The sequence below is a fragment of the Echiichthys vipera genome, assembly GCF_963691815.1.
Source record: "Echiichthys vipera genome assembly, chromosome: 12".
Lineage (NCBI taxonomy): Eukaryota > Metazoa > Chordata > Actinopteri > Perciformes > Trachinidae > Echiichthys > Echiichthys vipera.
In genome coordinates this window covers 15,987,967-15,998,085 of record NC_139837.1, presented here as the reverse complement: position 1 = coordinate 15,998,085, position 10,119 = coordinate 15,987,967, and the positions used below count along the sequence as shown (strand labels likewise).

General features: G+C 40.2%; 2 protein-coding genes across 3 annotated transcripts; one reads left to right on the top strand and one right to left on the bottom strand.

Annotated features, from left to right (window-relative positions):
• Window positions 1–416: 416 nt before the first annotated feature.
• zdhhc22 (zDHHC palmitoyltransferase 22) lies at window positions 417–2,686 on the top strand (the record flags this gene model as incomplete). Its single annotated transcript, XM_083923650.1, is given in 4 exon segments — window positions 417–467; window positions 469–490; window positions 1,318–1,875; window positions 2,409–2,686. Coding segments are annotated over 4 exon segments (909 nt in total).
• A 1,131-nt stretch (window positions 2,687–3,817) lies between these two features.
• Window positions 3,818–8,860, bottom strand: cipca (CLOCK-interacting pacemaker a). 2 transcript variants are annotated; one of them, XM_083924375.1, is made up of 4 exons: window positions 8,760–8,860; window positions 7,055–7,171; window positions 6,441–6,610; window positions 3,818–6,178 (listed from the first exon to the last, which is right to left on the bottom strand). In XM_083924375.1, the coding sequence occupies exons 2-4, from the start codon at window positions 7,158–7,160 to the stop codon at window positions 5,384–5,386; spliced, it is 1,071 nt and encodes a 356-aa protein (XP_083780501.1). In that variant the 5' UTR covers window positions 7,161–7,171; window positions 8,760–8,860; the 3' UTR covers window positions 3,818–5,383. The 2 variants fall into 2 exon arrangements, with proteins under 2 accessions (XP_083780501.1, XP_083780500.1); XM_083924374.1 differs by having other exon boundaries at window positions 7,055–7,168.
• Between the last annotated feature and the right edge of the window lie 1,259 nt (window positions 8,861–10,119).

Below are 10,119 nucleotides of genomic sequence, written 5' to 3'. Positions count from 1 at the left end.
GCCCAGAAAGACTAACTACCCAACAGGAGTTAAAATTAGTCAACTACAACAGTAAAATGTTACTAGATATTAATATAAACATAATAACTAAAAGTACACTGCAAGTGTGTTAGTGCTATTTAAATTATCACAAAAAAATGATTACAGAAAAAAAAAATCAAAATGCAGTGAAAAAGACAAAAGTTTTTCATTAAACGCTAAATTTCCACATTACTTCTCCTTGGTCAGTTTGTGCTGTTGACCCGTAACATTAATCTTAATGGATATGGTCTGAGTAAACTAACAGCCAATTATAAGGCAGGGAAACTAAAGACGGAAAAAACACGCATCCAGACCAACAGGCGGCAGTAGACAAAGGAGCAGACCCCCCACTAATGAAAAAAGGACGCGTCTCAACAACACCTCTGTGCGTTTGAATGAGCGTGCCGAGCTCTGAGCCGAGGCTCCGCGGTGCTGAAAGGACAGCTCCCCCGCTCCCTGACATCTGCAGGTAGGCAGCCTGGACACCGTGAGGACGTTTTAATTACGTCGTCATGGAAATTAAATGATAGACGCCATCATTGGTACATCTGTTTCCGAAAGAAAGCGCGGAGGAGAGGAAACTGCGAAAGTCCCTGATTGGTGCTGTGCATGCTTTCTGTCATCTAGGGCATTGGTCGGCCCACAGTAGAGCTTTTTTTCACAGGCCTATATGAGCGCAAAGAGACAGTTTCAGGTTTAGTATGTGGGAGCTCCTTCCTCCCTTCTTTTTGTTCTGTGATTCTCTGTGATTTACACATCTGTCAGTGCTGTAGGTTTGGAGATCACCGAGAGAAGGCTGAGATATTCTTAGTATTCTCAGTGGCCCCTTAGAGTCCCTAGACCCTTTCCAGAGAAATTAGTTTTTCTAAGCAGCAGACTAACATTCTCTTTATTACATGAGCAGCCAGATCATACATTTTTTTATGATCTATCAGGCCTAATAGGGAGTCTGTTACTTTCACCAATATACTTTTATCTGCTTATCTCCATCAGAACTGTTCAGAAAAAGAAGGAAAAGTACATAGTATACTATGATATACATATCATTTTGAAATATTTTGGTATTGGGCAATGTTATTATATGTTCTAAAAAGTATTCAATAGTTTTTGATGGTGGTCAAATAGCAAAAGGTCAAAAGCTCTCATTTGAAGTTAATTAGTCTGTGAAGCATGTTTTTTTTTACCTCGATCTGGAACTTCTTATCATCTTTCATGGTGAACCTTTAAAATGACTGCTGAATAATCGCTCCTCTGTGTATATAACATTGTGCTTATTGTGTCTTCTCTCTCACACAGATATGTTCACCAGGATGTTAAAACTGAGGCTTCTCAATGCTGTAGCACCTGCCTACTTCTTCGTGGCTACAGTAGTCACTTTCATTTTGCACTTCTGCTTCTTCATCCCAACAATCTTCCCAAACCCTGATACATCACTGAGGGGATCTACAACTCTTCACACAGTTGTTTTCCTTTTCTTGATGTTCAACGCGCTGGGAAATTACATAATGACTATTAAATATCCTGCTGAAAGCGCCAACGAGACTGTGGTTCCGGTGTGTTCTGCACACTGCTCGGACAAAGTGGACGCACACTACCTCCTGAACGGTCGCCACTTCTGCAAACTGTGCAAGAAAGTTATCCTCAAGAGGGATCACCACTGCTTCTTCACTGGCAACTGCATCGGCAACAGAAACATGCGCTACTTCATCATGTTCTGCATCTACACATCGTGCACTTGTTTGTACTCCTTGGTTCTAGGTGTGGCCTTTCTAACAGTGGAGTACTCCATCTCCTTTGAGAACCCACTGACCTTCCTGACTCTACTCCCCCTCTCCACTGGTTACTTCTTCACAGGTGAGTTTAAAGATACCATGTTGTAAAAAGTGAGATTTCTATTTTTTATACTGTGAAAGTATTAAAATGATCAATCCACAGAGAAATGCACACAGCCCGTATTCAGAAACAGAGACTTCTGTATGGTCGTGATGTCACAACTATACTATATATAGGTAGAATATAGGTAGTATAGGTAGACTAAAATAACGGAGCAAAGATGCGGAGAGCACAGCAGTGAAAGACCCGGAAGCACTGACCAATCAGAGCAGACTGGATTTTTTCAGGACGGGGGTTTAAAGAAACAGGCCCTTAAACGGAGCGTCTCAGACACAGCGTCAATACAGGTTTATTCAGACCGACAATGTCAGAAAACATAATGTGTTTTTTTTTTTACATTAAAGCATATAAAGATTTAACCCAAAATGCAAGCATGAACTGAAAATCAGCATAACATATCCCCTTCAACAATTCCGTTTAAACAATTAAAGCTGATAATTCAAAACACACGTCGACTTTCTGACACCTTCATTTTTCTTAATTCTTCCCCACAGGAACGATCTCAGGCCTGCAGTTGTTCCTGGTGCTGATGCTCTACGTGTGGCTGGGCATTGGCCTGGTCTGTGCCGGCTTCTGTTGCCAGCAGGTGCTGCTGGTGGCCCGGGGACAGACCTGGTGTCAGATGCAGAGGGGGCAGCTCATGGAGAACCGCAGCCCTTGGAAAACCAACCTTAAGGATGTGTTTGGTACCCGTTGGATCCTCGGCCTTATCCTGCCTGTGCAGACAGCGGAGACGTGCTCTGAAGACACAGATGCACATAAGCAAGACTGAGTTATAACCATGGGTCATATCAATAGCTCCCGATAGGTCACCCAAGTTGTAGAAAAATGCTTTCTTGGGATCCATGTGGTGATTGATTTGAAATACTAAATGGATGCTTTATGGCCTTTAAAGTAGTCCATGAAATAGTTAGCTGTTAGCACACATTCCTTTAAGGACAGGAGCCATATATATCAATGTGAAACTTTTGAATAAGTACATAGTGTAAGTGTATCCTTACGTAAGTAGCTTGACAAGGCAATATTAACACTATAAGTTGGTCATTTGGGACATCTAGAAGTTTTACATGCACTACTACACGCTCACATCTAGAGATAAAGATGGCTTTTGCATAAGTGCATGCATTCACAGCTTTGCATTTTTATATCAAGCTATTGATTTGAACGCCTGCGCCACACGGTGCTCTGAGATTACCAAGTGTGTTGTTCTTCCATGCTTCCTTGTAGGATGATACAATGTGACATTCAGGAAACTTACGGTAGTTTTCAGAGAAATAATTAACTTCGACGTTAAGGGCTAGCCGACAAGGAAACTACAGTATGTGACTACAGCGTAAACTGCCGGGCTTGACACCATTGTTCTGACAATAAACTGTCACACTGATTTCTACTCAAATGATCGTGACTCAGACAGTACAATGATACACTTCTTTATGAGAATGGGTGGGGGGGAATGTGAAGATGATTACCATATTATTATCCAGGGTATTATTCACAATGTGCCATAAACACACGTCTTAGATGACCCCAAAGATGAGGTATTCACTACACTGCTAACGATGGGGCCCTCTGTATAATAGTCAGGACTTTTTACTGTTATGCTGCTACTAAAGCTACTGGCATATTCAACATCATGTTAAAGATGTTTTGGATTTCAATAAATATACTTTTTAGAGCTATTTTGTCTATTCCTGTTATACCAAATAAAAGTATCAAATCACAGCCGTTCTTTTTTTGTTGTTTTTTTAAACACACATTCTGATGTAGGAAAGTGAAATAAATGACTGAGAGGAAATGGTCTTCAAACAGTTTTATGACAGTTCATTATTAGTCAAAGTGACATTTGCTATATAAACGACACAGAAAGCACTTTTCACAAGAACAGGAAAAAAAATCCATCTCTGAATAGTTGTGTTTAAATCATTTTTGTACCCCTCCTTTTGCCCCTTTAAAACCAGGGGTAATTTGATTATTTTTCATTTTATGACTACTCAAATATTGCAAAAGTAGTGTATTGTTGCTTAACCAAATAACACAACAGTTGACCTTGACTTAACATTTAAAATTGAACCATTTATGACCTAATTTGTCTTCAAGCTATACCTTCTTACCCTGGATGGGCCATCCAGCCATGCAGTTATTGGTTTTGTTTGAGAAGAAAGGTAATTCTTTGGACACCTTTAGGTACATTTAACTTTCTTCCACATGAAGCTCACAATCTAATCTGCTCAAGCATTGATATGCAGCGCAAACATGAACATATTCAGAAAGGCACAGGCACCTATTTAAACATTTATATTCACATTGTTTTATCAAGACAGAATGCTCATTTAAGGATAAGAAGTTGTTACATTTGTCTAAAAAAGTTGTCAATCTAATAACTAAAGTGCAAGAGTCTGTAATAGGATACTATTTAGTTTTCATTTCTTTGCCTTGAAGTTTGAATGAATACATAACGCGAAGCTTAAGCAGCAGTAAACGAACATGGCAGAAACCTATGCAAAGTCCAGAGAAAAATATATGGCTACAGCACTTCACTTGCTACAGTTTAAGCTTCCGCAAACAACTACGTAGTTCTTCAAAGATACCTTTTGAAAAAAAGGAGCTTGCTTTACCAGTGAAGTGGCAAACTCGTTATAATGTGCTTGTTTCTTTTATATTAATATTCACACAGCTTTAGTCATGGTCAGAAACATTATTACAAATAAATAATACTGACAAGAAGTAATAAAATTACAAAAAAACAACATTATTATGGTTTTGTCAGCCCTCTGAACTCTGCGAGCTGTCCGGCTGTTTGTGAATACAAGCTGTTAGTATATACACTTCCTCACAATGGAGGCATCCGCTCTTTCATGTCATTTACCATCCAATTTAAAAACAAAGTAGCCACAATGAAAATATGGACAAAACGTTGTCCTGTTGAATCAAGATCTCAGTAAAGAGGAAACTGAAATACAGACTAGATGTATCCACACTGTGTTTGAAACTGATGCTTATAATTTCTCTACAGCAATCACATTCAGGGCATGTACAAGGAATTAACCCCACGTGCCCTCACCTGTGTATCTGCATGTGTTTTATTGAATAAGGAGTTCAACATATCAAAGCCATAGCCCTATTGCAAGTGATACTTGTTATTTTGAAACAGCAGAGGCAAGAACATTCATTATAGGCAAGGGTTTGCAATGTAAGCATGCTTCTTAACACCCACTTTATATTAATGTGTGCTTCAGCTTCATATTAGACCAACAGTTCTGAATGCTAAGATGATTTGTACTGTCCTGATAAGTGTGAAAATATACGGTTTAGTTAACTTATTATTAGTTTAGTTATACTGCTAGATGCTGTAACGACTATTTCACACAAAACAGCTTGTTTTGTATAGATTTGATATATTTGTTTTCACATTCAATAAATCATCTTGTGACCCCCTGATTGAAAACCGCTGGTCATGTCCATTGATAAATCACGCCAGGACTCGCTGAGCTTTTGCTCCATATTGCTCCTTTTCTGTGCGCTGAAGAGAGAGCTGCAGTTTAGTCCAGAGCTGCGGGTCTCCACTGCTCAGAGCCTCCAGCAGCAGAGCTGTCTGCTCCTGAAGCTGCTGCAGCTGGCCTTGGGTGTGCTTATTTTCCTTGATTAGCTGCTTTGTGCGCATGGTGATCCCCAGCAAGCCAGATTTGTCGAGAATGTTGTAAGTATTGCTGAAACGTTTCAGTTTGTTAGTTTCCGTTGAGAGTGCATCGTCCTGGTCGTCATCCATCCTGTTGCTGTCCATATCTGTCCTGAATTCATCCATGTAGGGGATCAGAGAGCTGGCCCCTTCCAGTTGGGAGAGGGACTTGTCACTGAGTTGCTCCTGACACTCAGCCCCCTGTGAAAGGTTGTTTGCTGCTTCGAAGTTGGAGAAGGGTTTGATTGTAGTCTGCAGCGCTGGTTGCGGGCTGGGGGAGCTGTAGTGCCTGTGTCCGTGGTGGTGCCTCCTCTGTCGCTGGTGATATCCTGATGTTGAACTCACCCTCACCTTGGAGGATCCCAGCCTTTTAGTGGGCGTGTCCACTGGGTGTGGGGCAATTCTGGGATATGACTTTAAGATGGGCATGTAGCTTTTTGATTGTTGGATATTTTCAGAACCTATCTTTGGAGAACTGCTACTACCATTTGATACCATGGGTTGAAGAAGAACCACCTGTGACTGAGGCATTACTTCCAAGGGTGAAGGAAAGCTCCACTGTTTTTCAGCTGGAGCCATTGAGGATGGCTAGAGAGAAAAGAAAACAACTATGACTATCATGCTATAATCTATAGTATAATACATACACAGTTCTTACAATACAAGGAGCATATAAAAGTGTAAAAACATTCAAAACAGTGCAATCCAGTAGGTAAGTAAGTATTATCCATCAAAACAATGTACCAGGCTTTACATTTGCACTGTCTTCTGAGGGTAATTTCAACCTGAATTGACAATTAAGCCATGGTTTGGTGCTGAGCAAAGGCAGACACACAATGCTGTATTTTACCTGCTTTAGGACAAAATTATTCATGATGATCATTGGAGACAGTCCAGCATATGAGCCTCCCATCACAGCCACCTGTGGACCAGATGGGTCCTGGCTGACTATGGACGCATGCCTTCCTGCATCTTCAGAGTCAGTCAGATCGACTGTACTGAGGTACTCTGAGCTGGCATCTGAGGAGGGGGAGACAAGCATATGGGTCTTGTCATATTTAAAAGCATCTGGGGCAGATTGTTAGTACTATGAAAACAGTGGCAGATGTAGATAAGCCTCTCCAGAGCGTCTGGAAAAGGATACCATTGACATGATGAGGAGGGCTAAACTAAATCCAGGTCAGCCTTCATCATGTAAATAAAAGGCATAAGAAAAATTTAACCAATATAGGACAGCCGACGTAGAACATGTGACCTAGATCCCTACACTTGATTAGGGTTGACCTCCTTATAATCATTTTTTACAATCATGGAAATGAAATTTAATTCTAATTATATACAGGTACACCCAGTTCACAACATCTACCACACTGGCAATGCTGATGTGTCAAAATAAATAAATTATACATAGGGACAAACACTTAAAAAGGTTTACAATTATTGAGTAATGTAATTGAATCAAACCTGAGAAGCCTGAATCTCTCTCCAGGTCAGACTTCGATGCTCCAAGGTGTGTTGCCCTGGTGAATGAGGGTGTCCTGTGTCTGTCGGGTCTACTAAAACTGCTCATGTTCGTCTCTTCTGGGAAAAAAAGAGATTAAAGAGATCAAAACAGGGCTTTGACATATCAAAAGAGACACAGTCAACTTGTAACCTTAACATTATTTACAATGCAATACCTTTAAGACTACATTTTAGGTTTTGATGGCAGGAAATAATAATTCAACTCTGTTTGTTGTGGAGGACATTTCACAGATTTAATTGCTATTAAGTGTACTTAAATGCATTACCTTCAAGTAACTTTGTCCCGATTGGTTAGTATCTCCCTGATCTGTCTAAGCTAACTAATCAAATCTGAAACACCAGTTTTCGGTTATGCAAGGCAAAACAATAACCCTGCTGTAAATACTCCCCTACTTAAAATATTCTGTTTTTGCTAAAGCTGCTACTTTAAATGCTTTTTTACTGTGTGCAGATCTGAATGGCAACAATCTACTCTATGATAAATCAGGCTCAAGCTGAAGGAGCTGATGGGATTACATTTAACTGCAAATGGACCTTGTATGATTTCATGTGGCAAATGAAATCTTTTGTTTGACTGAATGAAATTGCTTGTGTTGAACACACTGTATATTAAGTTTTAAGCCTGCCCCTTGTTGTGCTAGTATTGTACGTTACTAAACATCATTGTATTGAAATTTTGTCAACATCATTTAGAGAAAAGCTTACACACACACACACACACACACACACACACACACACACACACACACACACACACACACACACACACACACACACACACACACACACACACACACACACACACACACACACACACACACACACACACACAAGATTGTGTTTTGACATAAAAAAGGCTCAATACACCAAAACACAATATCAGCTGACAATATCATAAAAGTCATGTCATATAGAATTGAAGGTCCTTTCAGTGTCACTCTATTTTGAGTAATTGTTTTCTGTGGCCCCTGTTTGACCTATTGCGACTTTTTAAAAAAAAAAAATACATACTTAATTTATATATTTATATATTGTTTAGCTATATTTTTTATTTATTATTTGCACACTAGTCTAATTTGTATGCATATCTATTTTTGCCGATTGTCTGCTTGTTCTTAATCTGAAATAAAGATTTCTAAATTGAAAAATAAATAAAATAAATAATAATTAAAAAGGTGGGCCTGTCCCTCCTGCACAGCACGTCTGTTTACGCTACTGTGAGACATGCTTATTTAGCTTTCCCCGACACTGCAGCAAGTATGGTAGTGAATAAAACACGTCAATGCAAACTATATATGATAAGATGAGAGTCTGAAGTGTTTATTTTTTAACTTCTTGGTGCAGCTAACGTTAAAGCTGTTAAGCATTGTTGTTGTTTACACGCGCATCTGTCGACTCTAGCTAACGGCATACACATTAACTTTTAACTCATTTACACAACTGCGCTGCTGCAGGTAACACAATTGTAGTGTGTGTTTAGCAACATTATCAGTTGTCCGTATCCCCGACGGTGTGTTTCACTGTTTACTACCCTGCGCAGTTAGCTAAACACCGCTAGCAACTGTAGCTTCCCCTTGGCAACCGGCTCATCGCGAGACTGCCGTTAAGCTATTTGGCTGAAATAATAATTTAAAAAAATGCAAACCTTTAAAATGCGTCTTTTGCTCGAAAACAAGTATCCGTCTGTTGTTTTGCCGGACTCTGGTGGTAACGTTAGCTTCTTCCACTTCTTCCTTGTGTCTGTGTGTATCGACAGCCAGTGTTGCATTACTGCCATCTGCTGGAGAGAGCTCACCACCGCAGAGTCCTGGTATCATCTCTGCCTGGGCCACTTCCACCATAACGTTACGTTTTACCCCGAAAGGATGGATGTACCCCGGTCGCATAAGGCCCTGCCTTCAGGTTTGATTCAGCATAGGCCTATTCGCACTTATTATGGAAAAAATAACAGACCGGGAACCTACAGTGCCTATAGAAAGTCATGATACCCTTTTGTATAGTCACTCTTTTTGTTTTACAGCCTGAAATGATAATACATTAAAACATTCAAGTGAATCTTTTTTTTTCAAATGTCTTAAAATCAATAAAAAATGAAAAATTAGAAAAGCAGAATTGGAGAAGTGATCAGTCCCTTTAGAGTAACCATTATAAACATCCTCAGATAACTAATCACCTTCCAGGTTACACACCAAGTTAATTGGCCTCCATCTGACCTTAATTGTTGTGTTTTTGATTACTTCATAATGAAATCAGCCGATCCTTGAGGACTCCACTCCTAGTAGTTCATGGTAACACTAATAATATTTCACCATTTTTGGAAAGATGCTTTCAAAAGAGCTCCGGGATAAAGTTGTGGATAGGCACACGTTGGGAGAATTATAAGGCTTTAACTTTCCCTCTGAGTACCGTTCAGAGTATCGTCCAGAAGTGGAAGGCACATGGCTCCACCCAGACCTGGCCTAGATCGGGACGCCCCTCCAAACTGGATGACCGAGCCAGGAAAAGATTGATCAGGGAAGCTACCAAGAGGCCTGTGGTGACCTTGAAGGAGTTACAAGTCTTAATGGCAGAGGTTGGTCGATCTGTGCATGTGACAACAATTTCGGCCCTCTGTTAGACACTTGAAAATGAGCGGGTGGTTCACCTTCCAGCATGACAACGACCTTAAACACACCTCCATAAAAACAAACCAGTGTCTAAAGGACAGGAAGGTGGATGTCCTAGAGTGGCCGAGTCATAGCCCGGACCTGAATCCTACAGAACATCTGTGGATGGACTTGAAGAGTGCAGTCCATCGCCACTCACCACAGAATTTGACTGAACTTGATTAGTTCTGCAGGAAGAATGAGGAAATATTTCCCAGTCTAGGTGCACAAAGCTGGTAGAGACAAATCCAAAAAGACTGATGGATGTAATTAAAGCAAAAGGAGCCTTAAATCTGGGGACTCATCACTTTTCCAACCCTGCTATTCTAGTTTTTATTTTTTTATTACTTTTCAGAAATT

What these genes read in the sequence shown, in the direction of transcription:
- cipca (XM_083924375.1), bottom strand. Translation starts at nt 7,160, where the DNA reads ATGAGCAGTTTTAGTAGACCCGACAGACACAGGACACCCTCATTCACC. An exon ending in GAGAGATTCAGGCTTCTCAG is followed by an intron (nt 6,611 to 7,054) that starts GTTTGATTCAAT and finishes CCCCCTCCTCAG; the next exon opens with ATGCCAGCTCAGAGTACCTC. An exon ending in ATAATTTTGTCCTAAAGCAG is followed by an intron (nt 6,179 to 6,440) that starts GTAAAATACAGC and finishes TTTTCTCTCTAG; the next exon opens with CCATCCTCAATGGCTCCAGC.